An 18,237-nucleotide genomic window follows, 5' to 3' on the forward strand; every position below is an offset into this window, starting at 1 on the left:
CCCTCTAGCATCCGGGCTTTTGAATCAGCTTGTAAGAAAATTAATCTGTACATAAAAGCTCCTAAGTGAAAATACTGGAACATTAACATCAGTTACAGTTGGCTCCTTAGCCTGAGCCCCTAAAATAAACACGGCCAATGCCCAAAGCACACACCGTGCCATTTGCTTTTTTGCAATTGCTGAAATTTGTAACAGCAACAAGCACAGGCCGTTCAAAGTCAACAAACAACCGCTTAAAAAGACAGGTAAAGCAGCATTACAGGCACGTGCTCAAGGCTTCCCACTAGTGAAAGGTTTATCATCTGCTGAGTCCAGCCGTGGGTACAAATACTAAATAGTGTCTCACCTTGCCCCTCCACCCGCTGTGGGGTAAAGGATTCGGTAGGTGAGGACAGAGACAAGCAGTGCTTTTCTTTGCAGCCTGAACGGAGACCCCCGCTTCCCGAGCCCAAATTGGGTAAAGCAGCACTCTGAAAAACATTCTTTGATCAGACAACAAATATAAGATGAGAAGCACACAGTCCCGCTGGACGGGGAGGGACGGGCAAGAGGAAGACCCCTTAGTCTTATTCCCTCTTGTGACTGTGAATAAACTTTGTACCCGACTGCCCGCTACAGTTTTTACAGCACTAACACTGGGCAGTGCCAGTTGAGTAAGTCTTAATGAAGACAAAGTGCTACCAAAAGCCCTTCCAGTTGGGGTAGGTGAGGGGTGTTTTGATTTTAAAACAGGCTGAGGGGTCTGTTAAGGTTAACTACGGCTAACCAATACACTAACTTTAAAGCAAAGGGAAACATCACTGCAAAGAAACCTTCTACATTTAACTAGCTACCGCAAGGCGACCCGAACTCGGTAGTGTGAAGAGATTTACCCGGCAGCTTGGCAAGCCCAAGGGTTGGTGCAGGCGAGCATCCCCACACCTCCGGTTACAGCGACAAGTCAGTGAAACCATTAATCCAGGGATCCACCCGCTGTCCTTTAATCCATGGCCAGCCCAGGGACTAAATATACACACTCCTTTTAAGAAATAAATGTAAATACTCAGATGCGAGAAGGCGGCTTGTGGTGGGTTTGATTTTCAACGCTGCCTCCAGTTGCTGAGATCTTCATCATGGGAGACTTACGGCTAATTAGTGGTCCAGAGAAACTTGGCCATAAGCGCTGATCTGGCTTTTTGCAAGGGCTTTGTCCTTTGGGGGGTGTGGGGGAAGAAAATAAAAAACCCAAACCACCTCCAGGCACCAGAATTAAGGTTCCATCATCACTCTTCCCCTCCCCCCAACATCAACAAGATTCTGCAGAGGCCTTGGCAGCATCCCACAGTTACAGCTCCTTTTATGCAACTTTTGCTCTCAAGTGTTGTAATCACTCCTCCTAGATCATGTTCCAGATGATAAAAGGGTAAGCCACTTCTGCGAACAGAACTCCTTTCATCACCAAAAAAAGTGCGCTTGAAAAATACAAGCAGCTGAAGTCTTTTCATCTTTTCAATCCTAGAAAACAGCACATCATCACCTTTTAGATGTAAGTACTTCTGCTTAATATGTACATATTATGTATTTAACTTAATAAAATCATGACAATATACTCAATTCTGAATTTCAAGTCACACTGTTACTATCATCCAAGGCAAAACAAGAGTCTAGGGACACACGAAACAAGAAAAGCCATTTACTACTGCAGGCAATGGCAATGCTAAGAACATCTTCACCAAAATCAGTGCTCTGCCATACTACGGCAAGTACAGATTGATCCATCATCCTAAGCCTAGCACAGAACAAGGAAGAATATGAATCCTCTTCAGTTTATGGATGCAGAACAGGATTACAAAGCCATTAGGTGACTTGTAATATCAGAAGCTTCAGAACGTAAATTAGTATGTCTCTCCCTCCAGCTCACTACCTTAACCATCAAGGCAAAGCGGTCTTCCTCCCTGATAAGGTACACAGTGATATATAAACACAGAAAGAATCTTACGTGCAAACAATATGCTATTCTGAAAAGTAAAGCCTCTCAGTTTTCCTAACGCGACAATTAGATGACAAAATGAAACAACAGGTCCAGTTTCTCATTAAGTCACTGGCAACGCCACACCGAGTTGTGTTGAGAGAGGAGTTGTTGCCAAGGCAAAGTTAGAAGAATGAAAGATGAAGCATTTTAGAAGCATTTGATTTCATATTCCTGGCTGTTCTGCTGACTGTTCATGCAGCTGGAGCAAAATCGAAAGGCACACGCTTGCCACACTGTTCTGTCTGGTCTATTCAGTATGGACCAAGACTTCCAGTTCAAGGAGCACAACAAATTTACCCAGTGCCTTAGGTATCAAGTCCATGATCTTCTTTGGTGCCTCTATGGTAACAAACAGGAACAGTGCAGTCGGATGAATGATGAGGACCAGAAGAGTCATTCAGAGGATGCTCAATGTGTCTCCAAATCAGTTAAGAACTTCAGAAGGAATTCTGACAGCTGTGCACTTCTGGCTGGACAGAGAGAGTGTATTGCAGAATTTCCAGCTTACTCCTAGAAAAGTAAGTGAACTCCATCAATCCCACAACATTTGAGGGTGAGTAGAAGGATACTTCCTCCCAGAGGACAATAAAGAATGAATCATCAAGTATATAAAAAAAAAAAGCTGTAAAATGATAATAGCCCAGGAAGGACACAGACTGTCAAAACTCAGTGATAAACACAGACAAAGAAAATGCCTTTACGATTTTGCAAATGATCAGAGAAGACAAGACTCCCACCCAAAAGCAGGTCATTTTCTTGAGTACTTTTATCAACAGCAGGTATCACAGTGCAGCTGTCAGACATTTCCCAGGGACATGCAGATCACAAGGCTTGTCTTCAGCTGAAATCCGATTTAGTGAAACAGAGACAGTAAGAGATTAAAATTTTAATTTAAAACTTTGCCAACAAAAATTGATTACAAAAAGGGAAATTATCTGTACAAAATAAGAAAGGAGGTACCCATTTAGCAAGAGACTGTCGTTGTCAGTGTACACTGGAGGACAAACAGTGCTTCAGGTCAAGTGACAAGTGAGAGAAAAAACCAACTGAGCTTGTCATATGGAATTCTGAAGTGAATTTTCCACAAACCAAAGTAAATTGACTTGAAGCAGCTCAAAAGCTAATCAAGAGTTATCAGAAGTCTATCTTTTCCTCTTAATTTATAGAAGGAGGATGCACTAGAAAGCAGGACCCAGCACAGTGCACTGGGCCAGGACAATGACTTTTGCCATCCTTCCTCCCACTGAAGCCTCCTTCTGGCCTTCTGTACAAAGATGTTCTGCAATTTGAGTGTGCCAGGGTTTTAGCCGAGTCGCCAACTATTGCATCTTCACCTAACAGTTAGGTCCTGACTCAAAATGAAGACAAATGCTTTGGAGACAGTGGTATAACTAGGACTAAACACCAACTGCATCATGACTCCTATAAAAATGATGGTTCTCAGACTTTTCAAGTTAGTGTCAAGTAACAGCTGTCGGTCGGTCAACAATAGATTAGTATTTACAAGACTGCAGTCCTCTTTTCTACCTACTGTTTTATACAAAGAAAGAGACAAGAGCATCTTTAAAACTTATCACTGAATGGACAAAAATGGCAGGTGATTTCTGAACTCCATGTTCCTGTAAAACCTAGGCAAACAATATGGTCATTACCAGTTTTCTACATTTTTCCACAAGTTGGATCAACATTTTCCTTCACCAAGTTGCAGTGAAGAAATGGAGTATGCATTTTTCTTTTTTTCCAAACAAGCCAGCTGAAAACTTCCAGTCCAACTGCTTGTTTTCCACCTAGTTTCACATTAAGTAGTATTTACAAGTTTTTAAACCTTCAGAACCCGGGTTTAGTGGAGAAACAAAGTAGTAATAAAAATGTTTTGGCCCAGATTCACTTCACCTACTTATAGATACCTGAGATAGGACCTAAGTTGTGGCAGAACAGCCTTCTGTGCCTTACCTACCCAGTAAAAAAAACAGACAAAAGGTAAAGGGAAATTCAGTCAAAGACTTGAATATCATCCTAGTGACGGTGCTCTTCTTCCTCCAACTACAAAACAAAAAGGAAGCAACTATATTCCTACTTAGAAGTCTTAGTTAAGCTAGGAACACAATTACTCTAAGCTTAAGTGTTGTCATTTATGTAAATCTAAGCCTTACCTTGCTCACTAGCAGCTCCCACTTAGAGGAGTCAGGGACAGCTACCTTTTAAGAATGCTGAGACATGCATGAGTCCTCCTTACAGCTGGGGAAACCGAAATAAGTAGGAAGTTTGCTCAAGTCCGTGCGGTGAGTCAGTAACAAGCTAGCATTACAGCTTCCCAGATCTTAGCCCTATGCTCTGCCCACAGGAACCCAGAAAAGGAAAGGAAAACTACTGTACAGAATCATTCCCTTCTCCACATCAAGAAGTTTTACCAAAAAAAGTACAGATACTAATAAACACTGTACATAATTTCTTATTTGACAATGAAATAGTCCTGTAGTAAAGCAATCTGTACTATTGTATCTTGACCCTGGAAAAGTTTATTTCCAGCTTTGATTCTTCGATGTCTTAAAGCTTTTAAGATTCAGTTAATAAACACAATGCTGCAGTCAGTACCCTTTACATTAACCACAACGTTATGTTACATCTTCTAGTTTAAGTAGTATTTGTGCTACCCAATTTTGCAATCAAAATAGAAACCTCAAAGACAAAAATTCACAGATGTCAGGGGGAAAAAAACCACCAAGCCAGACAACTTCAGTTAACACAGAGCAAGCCTTGTAACGTGCCATAAAGAGTTCAGAGATTTCAATTCTGTAAATATCTGTTATTGCCTTTTCAAATTAAAGCCCTCTTGTGCTTAGTCTTGCCCATCCCGTGCTGTAGCAGGTAGGACAAATGCTGCAATGGCAAGAAAAAACACCCCTCAAAATACAGATTAATAATGGAAATGAAACATTTGCACTTTGCTTTATGAATGCAGCAGAGAGATATCACTTAAGTAGTATTTCCAAAGACGCTGGGACTTAAGCACAGCAATGGAAAAAGTCAGCTTCCTAAACTTTGGGCTTAGTTTGATCCATCTGCCTCACACTGGATTCTGACCTTACCACAGTCAACAAAGCTTTTAACATACCAGGTGAGACAGAACACCGTTAGCTTGTTCCATCACATTACAGAACAAGACAGCATAATGGATGCCCATTGGGACAGACAGACAATACTGTATAAAGAAGGCTTTTTTTAAATGGCAGAATCAAATTGGACACTACTGGATAACTTCGAGCAAGATCTACATTTTTCCCTTCTGGAGTTTTTATTTTTTCTCTTCAACCAGAAACATTCTTCCTAATCCTTTAAATCCAACAGTACTACAGAGAGCTCAGTTCTTAAGCATGCTCTGCACCACGAAAGGTCGGTCCTACGTCCAATTAGAACCAAAGAGTTGCAGTTTTCCAAGGGAAGGAGCTCTTCACTGGTCACCTAGCCGGAAACCTTGGCCCCAGTTGTGTCTTCCACCACCCTGCTGATCTTCTGCAGCTCTTCTCATGCTAGCAGGTGGGACACCAAACCCCGACACACCTCCTCTCCTATTTGGCAGCCAGCGGTACCTAGGACAAGCCAGAAAAGAAGGAGAGAGTTTGAGAAACAGCTGTACCTTGGGGGTAAATGCCAGACTACTTTTGCAAGCAATTCCTTTTAGCTGCTAGACTTTTCAATAAAACTGGCTTTTCACAGCAGTATTTCACAGAATTCTTTCCAAATATAAGCCCTCAGGACACTAAGAAGTGGGAATTCTGGGGAACTTCCATCTCTCTCTCAAAAACCAAACCCTGCAGTCTCAGTCAAGGTGAGCAAAGCAGAATACATATTATAGTCCTGAACAAGTCTACAACTGACTCCTATTATTGTTAGGGGTTGCTGAACTGGTAGCTACATACATATCATGTATGTAATGATACATGGAAATACAGATAAAAGATCATACATGGGAGAAAACAATTTTTTAAACACCATCTGATAATTTTTAGGGAGTTCTCTTTACTACAGCTCAATTCACTAGCAGAACTATGGCTTTTACTCCCACTCTTAAAGAGTGGGTAAAGGACACAAGCCATCCATAGCGGTAACAAAGAACATGGGCCACTTAGAAGAAACTCAGCATCTTTCATGACTCAGCAGCACAGTCACTATGACAGTCTGAAGCAGGCTGATTTAGCAAACTATTTTACACTTCACAATCCCAGCAAATGTAAGTCTGATGAACAATACAGAAAATTGGACCAAACAAACAGTGAGCTAAAGAATAAAGCCAGCTTACAGGAACTGAGGTGTGGACAGAAAATTCCTTCCTCCCAAATCCATTGGATATTTAAACATTAAGAAGAAATACAGGTGTCCAACCAGATTTCCTATCAGCTCATTGATGACTCTGCAAGGCAAAAGAAAAAAAAAATTGTTTCACATGCTGTCTTCTCTGAAAGTAAATGAGTGAACACCTTCTGTCAGTTACTGCTGTTCACCTGCCACAGGCATTGGCAGGGCCACGAGCCACTGAAAATTTCCCTTCCCTCAGCATTTTGCAGACACTTCTTTAGAAAGGCCAACCCTCAGTGCCAACACACCAACAGGCTGTTCCACCCTCCTTTCCAAGCTTTCTCTACATTCTGTACTGAAAATGCAATTAAATACTTGTTTACATCAGGGAATTAGACCGTGCAGCTATTAGTGGCTAAAATAATAGTCTGCGGAGCTTGAGAAATTACTGCTGTTTTCACTGGACAACCTGTCTCCTGCTGTACTGAACTGTTTTATTCCCAGTTTTGCAAAAACACCGCTGAATGGAGGTCCTTGAGTATCTTCTGTCATGCATAGAAACAGCAGGTATCTAACAGCAAGCAGTTTTCTCAAGTGACGGATGAGTCAGTAGGAGGCACAGCCAGCAAAGGGAATTTGGTTTTGCTGTACTATCTCCTTCTTTTATAAATCTACCACATAACTTGTTATCATCACTCACTGTGTTACAGCGTCACCAAGAGGCCCCAGCCAACGCAGGGCACCAATGGGAAAGACGGTGCACAGAGAGGATTTCTGCATCATGGAGTTTAGTCAAAGAAACCCAAGACAGACCAGTGAATTCAGCAGGTGCTAATATGGCACTCTGTGGGCTTGCTATTGCCATTTCCCCCTGCTTCACAAGCTGAAAAAACCATCACGCTGTGTGAGATTGTGAGGGAAAAGAAGTAACAGCACTATCAGAGTCAAGCTAAGTTTGTTTCTAAAAACAGTAATGATGGCTGCTCATAAGGGATGACATCTTTCTTTACTGTGCATTACTCTTTTAGTAAGGAAAAGGCCTAATGAATAGATTTACTAGAAATAAACCAAATCCTTATTACTTTCTCCTCACCTACATTCTCTAATTCTCACATGCACATGTCCTCTTTGCTTTTATCTTAAATTACCACCATGTGAGACTGAGCAATACCAGTCAGATTTTAACAGTTTTAACCCTATTATATTGCTTCTAAATTCAGCAATAAGTTCAAAAGCTGTAAAAGCTTTTGTAACTTCTAAATGGACATAATAAGCAAATACGTACGATCCACCAATAATGTAGTTGAATCCCAGAATCACCCATGGAAGGTAACAAGCCTGAAAAAGAATGGGGACAGAGAAGCTAAGTACAAGTTAAGGACATAAACCTGCTCAACTTCCCACTGCACTCATAAACATGATTATAATCTCAATGTTTTAAGCATTACACAAATCCTCATATATTAACTTAAGCAGATTCTACCTAACAAGGTAGAATACTTAAGAATAACTCGAAACTGAACGACCACTGTAATTTTTAGACAAATCACAATCATTTAAACGTTATAAAGTAGATGCATTTTTTGCACACTACGTTCCAGAGCAAGCTTACATCTGAAACAAAGTCCTAATATTTCTGGTTTTGAAAAGGTCTGAAAACAGTGATCAAGAGAGTTTTCACTACAAGATCTGTCAGAAACAGATAAGGTTGCACAGGAAAGAACAATTTAAAATATCAACCTTTTGTCACTATGGTGTCCCTACATTCAACTTGTATCCAGGTTAATGTTTATCAGAATTTTTTTTCCTGTTTTCAGACCAATTAATTTCAGTTGCCAGGACACCTTCTCAGTAAAGCCACACCGAGTGACACCATACGGAAGACCATGATGATGCTCTCAAGGAGCATATAGCATATAGCTATGTGAAAGCATGGGACATGCTTGAGAAGTGGGCCCATGTAAACCTCATGAGGTTCAACAAGGCCAAGTGCAGGGTCCTGCACCCAGGTCAGGTCAACCCCCGGTACTGGGGGATGAAGGGATTGAGAGCAGCCCTGCCAAGGAGGACTTGGGGGTCCTGGGGGATGAAAAACTGGACATGAGCTGGCAATGGGCTCCTGCAGCCCAGAAGGCCAACCGTCTCCTGGGCTGCATCCAAAGCAGTGTGGCCAGCAGGTCGAGGGAGGTGATTCTGCCCCTCTGCTCCACTCTGGGAGACCCCATATGGAGTCCTGCATCCAGGTCTGGAGCCCTCAGCACAGGAAAGACATGGACCTGTTGGAGCAGGTCCAGAGGAAGCCACAAAAATGATCAGAGGGATGGAACACCTCTCCTGGAACACCTCTCCTACGAGGAAAGGCTGAGACAGTTGGGGTTGTTCAGCGTGGAGAAGAGAAGGCTCTGGGGAGACCTTCTTGCAGCCTTCCAGTACTTAGAGGGGGCTTGTAAGAAAGATAGGAACAGGCTTTTTAGCAGGGCCTGTAGTGATAGGACAAGGGGTAATGGTTTTAAACTAAAAAAGGATAGATTTCAACTACATATAAGGAAGATTTTTTTTTTTTTTTTTATGATGAGGGTGATGAAACAGTGGAACAAGTTGCCCAGAGAGGTGGCATCCCTGGCAACATTCCAGGTCAGGTTGGACAGCACTCTGAGCAACCTGACTGAGTTGAAGATGTCCCTGCTCATTGCAGGGAGGTTGGACTAGATGACCTTTAAAGGTCCCTTTCAACCCAAACAATTTTATGACATCTTTAATAAGAGAAAATGTTATATATTTTTCCCCTCATCCCCTTCATGTGCATCTTCTGGGCAGAAACTCTTCAAGTATCCTGTCTGACATACCTTAAATCTTGTTCCAAACCAAAATGATACAATCATGTCTCTGTTCAGCTGGGCCCACACATAAAGCACTGACATGATGAGTGGAATCATCAGCAACTACAATGTTAAAAAAAGAAAAAAAAAAAAGGGCAAAAATTTACCATCAGTTTCACAGAAACTGGAGAAACTTAACCAGGCAGCAGGAGCTACAAACTCCAAAAATTACTTGTAAGCATGATACATCAGCAAAATCATTAGAGATTGTCCCAGAATCTTTTCCACCATGTGTCATGAATCTGTTCAAAAGCTATTGAGAAAGGTAAGCAGGAGAACCTACTTGGTCATTCTCTCTTGCAAGACTATGCCAAAGCAAAGGGCTCCAACTTGCATCAAGCAAAAGAGCAGCTGTGGTGAGCTCCCCTGCTCCCAGCTGTTCGGTACCACACCTACAGCAGAGTTAGTGACGTATTTGTGCCACAATCATTTCCGTTCACAACCCAGGGCACTAACCCAAACACAGGCATCTGGGTCTAAGCTAATATGCCAGATGAAGTGTTACTCCATCGACCTGCCAGCTATGTCCCCCTCAGAGCACCACAGAGGGAAGGTGCACCAGTAAATCACTGTTTTAGAGTACCACAACCAGCCTTGGCAAAGCCACCTTGGTAGAGCTCGGAGTTAACCCCTGCACCAAGCCAGGAGATGAGACTGTTTCAAATACCTCCTTACTGTGCCTGTATATGAGCTGATTGGACCAATTTCTAGTAAAGCAAATATAAAGCACTATTTTAGCTACCTGCTGATTTCTAAACTGAAGACAAACTGTGACAGCAACATTTTCATGAAATGCTATAAACCAGCTTCTGCGTTTGGAAAAAGAGGTTAAAAGCCACCCCTTCCAGAGTGCCTCTATTCAACAGGTTCCACATTAAAACTGGCACAACGGCATCAGTCCAGCCTTCCCCAAGCCTTACAGTGCACCAGCAGCCTGACTCATCACACAAGCACCTTAGGGTCTTTATTAAAACCATTTTTATTTTACTGGAAAAACAAAGTAGTATCTAATTTCTGAAAGTATTTGACATGGGAATAGAAGTGCATCTATCCTACTCTATCTTCTCACTGTCAGGCAAACCACTCAACACAAGCAAAAAAACTTTATTTCCAAGAAAAACTCATTTGTACATCAAACCACTGGTTCTCTTTTAAACAATACTTTGTATGCAGATATAGAACAATTTTAAGTACCTTTTAAAAAAGATATAAATCAACATAAGCAGTCTAAAATTCATACAATGTATGGGTGCCTTCAGCATGCTTTTGAAGAATTTTGTGGCATCTCCCCCACAGCAAAAAAAGTTGAAGTGTGAAGTTATGAATAGCCCTTTGCAGAACTCAGTCCTTGCTGCAGATGTGTGATCGCTACTTTTGTCTACCAGGGGAGCCTGATAAGTGATCTAATAAATGCTAAGATAATATTGCATAGAATATTAAAGATATTGGCGCAGGCTTTGGGTGATGGGGACAGAATAAGTTGAGGAGACAACAGCAGAGGCAGGCTGAAGACATGCAGCTATCTGATAGTCTGTTGTGTCTAAGAAACACTCCCCCGTTTCCCCCCTTAATACTTGGGGACATAAGAACTATCTCACTGAAACTGGTTCTTTAGACCACTATTTTAACCAGTCTTGTGAGGATTTTGCACTTCACAGTTCTGATCTGAATCTGAAGCTGCATTTTTCACAAGAAGTTCTGCTATTGGCAAGTAAAAGGCACACTGAATTTGAGAAGACTAATGAACCCAAGAATCATTTTTAGATAGAAAAGTAAGAATGCAGATCCACATTCGTCAGAGGAAACAGTGCACAGGTGACATCTTGTGTCCATTTTAGTAAAAGGCTGAACAATTCCTGACTGCAAAGAGACAATTTTCACTCCTCGACTCCCTAACTAGATTAGGAGTGGCCAAGTCAGATACAGACTTGTGACATTAGCTGAGGCTAACCCAAACTAAAAAATTAACAAAACACACAGAGCAGTCTATTTTGACATAAACTAAACCAGCCTAGCTTAACTATGTTCTAGTTATGCCAATAATGCTCTCTTCTATGAGGTCGTTAGGTAGTCAGAAAGTTCCATAAGATTATTATTTAAGAAACTGCAGTGCACTTACCTGCATGTCCATTGCCAAGCCAGTTATCTGTCATTGCACCATTAAGGAAAACGCAGCAAAACCTGACAGACTAGAATGCCAAAAAGAAGCTGCACACACAGTGAACACAGAAGCAAAGGCCTTTAATGTTTAAAATTAAAACAGCATTCCTGTGTAGTATTAAGTATTAAGTAGTATTAAGAAGAACCACTGGAAAAAATTAAAAATCTCCAATGATATAGAGACACAGTTTCACTAATTGCTTTTCAGTAGTCTTTCAAGCTACCACCTCAAGTCATTACCCTGAGGGCTGATGGATGCACTGACCTTCCCTCCATGATGAAACTGGCTAACTACAAACTCAATCAGTCCTTGCATAAAAGCATGTTACAAGTTTAACAGCTAGATTCTTTCATTAGTTTTTTAAAAACTAAAATGTTGTTTTTCTAACTAAAGAAATAATACATCATAAAAAAAAACAATATATTGCCACTGAGTCACAGAAAACAAATAATTTATTTAAGTGCATCAATGCAGGCTTTTAATATTACTCTCCTACCTTGGAACCCAAAGGATTTACTTGCCACAGTAACTGCTGAGTAGAAACAATTACTGAAGAACTTTGCTATGATCAGAATGCTTTTAACAGTTCATGAATGTGTATAAAATGGCACCAAGCATCTTCCCAGATCATGCACCCATCTTATGTAAGGGAACAAGCAACTGGAAGCTTTTAAATGATCGGTTTGAAAGTCAAGTCACAATCAGATTCATCTAATAGCTCACAGCCAACAGCCTGCAACCACAATGAAGCCGAGGATTTTCTTAACAACGTAACTAAACCCACACTGTTTTCCTAGTTACTGCTGCGGCTCAACAGGACTAGCAGGAATGGCAAACCCTTCCATACAGTGGAATGCGACTTGAGATAGTTAATCTATTGACAAAGGTGGCAGCATTTCTACATGCTAGCTTCACTGGCTGTATCTGGTTCACACTGATGTCACTGCTCCCTTTTTTCCACATGCTGTGCCACTGCAAATTGCTACAAGGGGTAGCAACAGCACAAACAGAATGAGAGCATATCCAAGGATGGAGGTTACACAACCCCTCTTGGCAACCTGTGCCAGTGTTTGACTGCCCTTACAGTAAGAACAGTCTGTCTTACTTTTAAATGGAATTTCTGTGCTTCACTTTGTGCCTGTTCTCTCTTGTCCCTCCACTGAGCACCACTGAGAGAAGTCTGGCTCTGTTTCCTTTACTCCACCCGCCTACCACCATGTATTTATCCACACGGATAAGACATCCCTGATCCTCCTGTTCTCCAGGCTGTACAATCCCAGCTCTCTCAGCCTCTCCTCATGCAACAGATGCTCCAACCCTTTAATCATCTTCATGACCCTTCACTGAACTCACTCCAGTATGTCCATGTCCCTTGTACTTGGGAAACTGGAGCTGGATGCAGCCTCCCATATGTCTCAATGGCTGAGCAGTCAGTAGTCATCACCTCTCTCGACCTGCTGGCAGTGCTCTGCCCAATGCAGCCCAGGAGGCTGGTGGCCACCTCTGCCACAAAGGCACATTGCTGCCTCATGGTCAGCTTGGTGCCCAGCAGGACCCCAAGGGCCTTTTCTGCCACGATGCTTTGCAGACTGTCAGTTCCCAGCCTGTCCTGGTACCTGAGGCTGTTCCTCCCCAGGAGCACTTCCCTTTGCTGAGCTTCATGAGATTCCTGACCAGCTCACTTCTCCAACCTCTCAAGATCCCTCTAAATGGTAGCGCAACCATCTGGACTATCAACAACTCCTCCCAGTTTTGTATCTAAGACCTAAAGAAAATTCAGGTAGAACAGCACAGCTCATGGAAAAACTGTTTCCCAACATTCCCAAACCAACAGGCCCAGCTTCTTCAGGAGGTTGGTTCAGTGTAGATATTGCAACACTGCTTTCGCAGACTCAGATGACTTGTACCCAGCAGGTAAAGGATCTCTCTATGAGGTACCCCTGAATTTCCAGCTCAGGGAATGGCAGAGATCAGACCTGTTTGTACATGACAGCCTAAACACTCTAGATTCACTCTTAGTCCATGCAGCAATGCACAACAGTGGCTAAATGAAGCAATACAGCAAACACCACGGAAGCTCATGCAGCACGGGCTAAGTTTCATATAAGCAGAACTCTAGTCCCCAGATTACATACCTGTATCAGTACATTTATTAGTGTTCTCCCTGCAAGCTGCTCACTACCTTTCCAGGAAGGTTAAAAATTCACCTGTGAACATTTGCTACATTTGAAAAACGTTAGTTGCTAAAACTTGGTCTTTGAATGTATTTTAGGCAGAAATAGAAGAACCAAAATATTCTAAAACTTCGATGATGAGCAGAAGGATACAACAATGCAGATCCAATTAAACAGAAGCATGAACATGTAATCTGCTGGCCTTCCATCAAAAGCCCCTGTAAATAAGGTAAATAAAAAGAATTGTTAGGAAAGGTACTAAAATTTTGATAAATTAAGACTTTTTTTCACTTTTAGGAGTCTAAGAAAAGCTCAGTTAATAACAGTTGTACTACATGCAGTCTGTGGTTTATGACTTTTTTTTTAAAGGCCTTATTTTTCACTCCTATAGGTTGTTCTATTATAAAACATTCAGCCTATTGCATTAAGTGCACATACAGAGCAGCTCTACTCAAAGAACACACTGTAACTCTGGAGGTAAGTGATTTTAACTTCTCAAGACTTCAAAATGGAGTTGGACCCCATCCTTCATAAGAAGCTGCCAGTCAGAAGCACACAATAAGGAAATATGCTTGCACAGCAAAAGCAGAGACATCAAGTTTAGTGATCGAGTCATGTGAAAACCAGCCCTTACTTAGGCAAATTGCATCTTCTTTGCATCATCTAGTCAGACTCATGAGATATGATAGTTTTTACACTCCAGAAAAATGAACATACATGACGAGGGCACACAGTTTGCAAACTGTGGTAAAAGGCTGGGACGGACCTCAGCATTTGAGCAAGACTGCTATCAACTTTCATATAGCTCCAGGAAGGCCAGGAAAGCCTGAGAATACTCCTGAAACAGTATTCTGTATTCACACAAAGTGCCAAACAGCACACCAAGAACAACCTGAATTACATGCTAATAATTAAACATCAAAACGCCATCAGCACTATTTGGCTTCTTACAACTACTTTATAAGTCCCCAAATACTTAAAGAAAGAAAATCTATTTCTAAGCATTAGCTTTTTATAACAACTAGAGTAATTCAGCCTATGCAAAACAAAACTGATATTTTAGTGATTTTAAATTTAAATTCAGCAATGCAAGTTACACAATGGGAAAAAAACAAAACCAAACAACTTTGAAAAACTATTTTGGAAAGTTTTAAAGTTGGAGAACTACAAAAACTGGAGTTTTCTCCTTACTGTTGCCATACAACAAATAGAAACAAATACAGAGAGGAAGCCGACTAACCCTGTAGAAACTCCAGCACAGGAATTCCTCCAGAACAGGAAGAAATCAAATATATTATTCCCTTCAAGTTTTTCACTTGTTATCTAGGAGATTACTAACAAGAATATTAGACAAACTATTTAAGTTGACTGTCCAATTAATATCTAAGAAAACTGAGCTACAGAGTGACAAAAAGCTCAGCACAAGGTGAGAGGTGAGCCCACTGGGTCCTTCAGTAGGGCCCAGGGTATAATCCAGTCACTGGGGAAGACTCATAATCTCATCATTAGTACTGCTGGGGAGTGAACTCTGCATACTCTGCTTTCTCCGTTATGATCTTCTCCAACAGAAACAAAACAAAAACACATCAATCTCCTTTTCCTCAGGAAGCTAGAGGTCAGCTTGTTAGGAAAGCACATGCACAGTACAAAATCATATGGGTATTTTTGACAGCTAAATTTGAAGCTAGCATGCAAGACCAGTGTATGCTCAAAAGCCATGTACAACCCTGAAAATAGAAGTTTCACTTCCTCAGTTTCACGACAAAAGGAGGCATAGACCTACACTGATTTCCAACTGTAAATATATTATCAGCAACTTATACACCTTCCACTTTTAAAAGGATTCAAGCCTTTTTCGTAGAGAGGAAGGACCGGCCTAACAAAGAAATTCATTTATACCCACAAAAATGACTGTAATATAGAAGAAATACATTGATCCAAACAACATCACAGCTGACTTCCCAGTTTCAAAATCCAGATATGTTGTACAGCACAAATGTAAATTTACTGCTGAAAGAATTTACTTCCTTCCACAACACTTCTGCCACAGCACAAACAAGAGCATTTTGTAAGTAGATGTACAAGCAGAGACTTCTTATAATTTGCATACAGAATAGTTTGGGCTGGAAGGTCACCTTGTCCAACCCCCCCTGCAGTGAGCAGGGACTTCAACTACATCAGGTTGCTCAGAGCGCCATCCAACCTGACCTTGAAGGTTTCCAGGGACAAGGCATCTACGACCTCTCTGGGCAACCTGTGCCAGTGTTTCACTACACTCATTGTGAAAAATTTCTTCCTTATATCTAATCTAAATCCACCCTCTTAGTTTAAAATCGTTATTAATCAGGAACTCTTTCTACACATAGCTTTGCACAGTAGAATGTCGTAACTGCCAGTACAACGGTTCACAATCTACTGCAGAAAGGCTCGAAGAGAAGGAGGAACTGTTTCTAGCTATTAAACTACTACTTACTTTCACTAAGAAAACAATCAAATACAATCTGACACCACTCCCTTGCTCTGCTACTCTTCTTACAACTTAAAAGGGATTCCACAATACTCTCTGGATGACAGGTTTACTGGAGATCTGTTCTCTGTTGTTGGACTTCCTAAACATCACCTTGCAATGCATTTCCACTTACACCATCAGTTCTAAGACTCCATTAGAACTACACCGAAATTCTTGTTCATAAAGGATTTCAGGAGGAGCTTGGCTTTGCAAATACTTCAGTCGGAACAATTTTTGTCCAGCTTTAATGAACTGTGCAGTGCAAAATGAAACCAGTTTTGAAACTACCTGTAACAACAATCTCTTTTTTGAGAGAAATGATCCACTTTCTCATCTCCTTTCTTCCACTCTTAATTTTTCTCCCTAACTGAAAATCCAGCTGGTTTCTTAACTTTTTCACATTTCTATTTGACACTATTTGTACACTTCATTTGTACAAGGTATCTCCCTATTCAACATAACCAATAGAATAACACAGGTCAGCATCATTGCCTTTTAAAAAAAGGAAAAACCGACGTTATTTTCTCAAGATGGATATATCCATTATGACATATGCTCTACCATCCTTTCCTGTCAAAGGACATCAGACACAAGAAAACAGAGGTAACATCATCCTTTAGTCTCTATCCCTCATTTCCCAAAATCCAACAACTAAAAGCACCAGGCCCTCCTATTGAAAGAAGCATCAAGTTCAGATCCTAAATGAACAGGCTCCCTGCCAAAGGGAATGAGTCAGTCACAGAAAATTAGTTTTCAGAGCAGTTTCCCATTGACCAACATAAGTGGGCACAGAGATGAGCCATCTTTCTCATGATTCTGTCCGAACCGGCCACAACCCCATCGCCACAAACATTCCCAACAGAAGCTCTGAGAATGCTTAATCTCTATCAACTCTGAGCAGAGTTCACCATGTGCACACAATTTAATGGATAACATACCTGTTTCTAATCGTGATGAATACTGATACAAGAAATACAAATTCACCAAGTAGAGAAATCCTGTTCCAGGTCCCACTGGGAAGAAGAAAGTTGCAGTAATTGGCCGCCAGATCTGTCCAGATCAAAAGAAAAAGATATATTTATATACTGAAGAATGAACCCATAAGCGTAGGCTTTTTTCTTTTTGTTTGTTATCAATTACTTGGAAAATCAAGGAGAAGATTAGAAATAGCCCCAAGTATCAATTACTGCTGCGTCAGCAGCCTTTACAGTTTTTTGGGTTTTTTTTTTAATCTGATAAGCAAAGTATTAAGACTACAACAGAAATCACACATTACTTCCCAGATCGCTTCCATCACATCTTTGCAGTATTGAATCTTTAATACAGTGCAAAAGGGATATGCTTGCTAGGATGCTACCCTGTTTTAAAAGCATCCATACAGAACCCATTTTTGCCTGTTGCACAGGCCAAGGAATTCACACAACGGCCTTTAGCATACCATTCCAGACAGCGCGTGCTGCTCTGAGCATTTTGCACCTGCTTTAGGGAGTCTCCCAACTATCAATACCAGGCACAGCCAACTGTATGGCAGCATGTAGCAAGGACAGAAAATGAATTTCTGAACGAGCTCTTTAACCAGCAACATTTCCAAACAGAGTATTGGAATCCTGAATATCACAGTTCCAGAAGGAATAACAGAACTAGAGGAGAAAACAGTCATTTAAGCTACTAAATTTCGAGGACAATACATGAAACAAACTACAGACAGAGCTACCTTTCTATCTTTATTTGTACTCGGTCTTCACGGAAGATATAATCAGCACATATAATAGAAATTTAAAGGTTAGGATCTTTTCCTTCACTTTCATTTTCATGTTCATCCAAGGGGCTCTCTACCCCTACACACCTGCATACCAAACCACTGAACCTGTAACCTCCCAGTGCAAGGGAAAAGACTGCCTACACTTTGTGACCACTTTTGATCTTGCTAACACATCGAGAAACACTGTACAACTAAAACCTCAGCATTTCAATTGTAAGCTTATGTCAACCTTACTTAGGCATAGAAGTTGACAACCCCAAATAAGCTTCTTCAAATTCCAAGCAAGAAACGCTAAGAAGGTGTAAAAGATACAGTTCTCTAGTTCTGCCTTAATATCTCCAGAGCCACCTGCGGTTTAAGACAGTTGCACACCTGCCTGCAACCTCTGTTGCCAAAGTCACACAGGCACAACCGAGGCCAGGCAAGTCACCTGAAGCCACAGACA

The 18,237-nt window shown here is 41.2% G+C and overlaps 1 protein-coding gene across 1 annotated transcript; it reads right to left on the bottom strand.

The window, feature by feature from the left end:
• Positions 1-4,918: 4,918 nt before the first annotated feature.
• Positions 4,919-17,080, bottom strand: DERL1 (derlin 1; the record flags this gene model as incomplete). Its single annotated transcript, XM_010291247.1, has 7 exons — positions 4,919-5,601; positions 6,312-6,422; positions 7,593-7,645; positions 9,154-9,249; positions 11,306-11,332; positions 13,675-13,739; positions 16,969-17,080. Coding segments are annotated over 7 exons (603 nt in total), but the record flags the coding sequence as incomplete, so codon positions are not given.
• Between the last annotated feature and the right edge of the window lie 1,157 nt (positions 17,081-18,237).

This window comes from Phaethon lepturus, unplaced genomic scaffold, assembly GCF_000687285.1.
Source record: "Phaethon lepturus isolate BGI_N335 unplaced genomic scaffold, ASM68728v1 scaffold11387, whole genome shotgun sequence".
NCBI classification, from domain to species: domain Eukaryota; kingdom Metazoa; phylum Chordata; class Aves; order Phaethontiformes; family Phaethontidae; genus Phaethon; species Phaethon lepturus.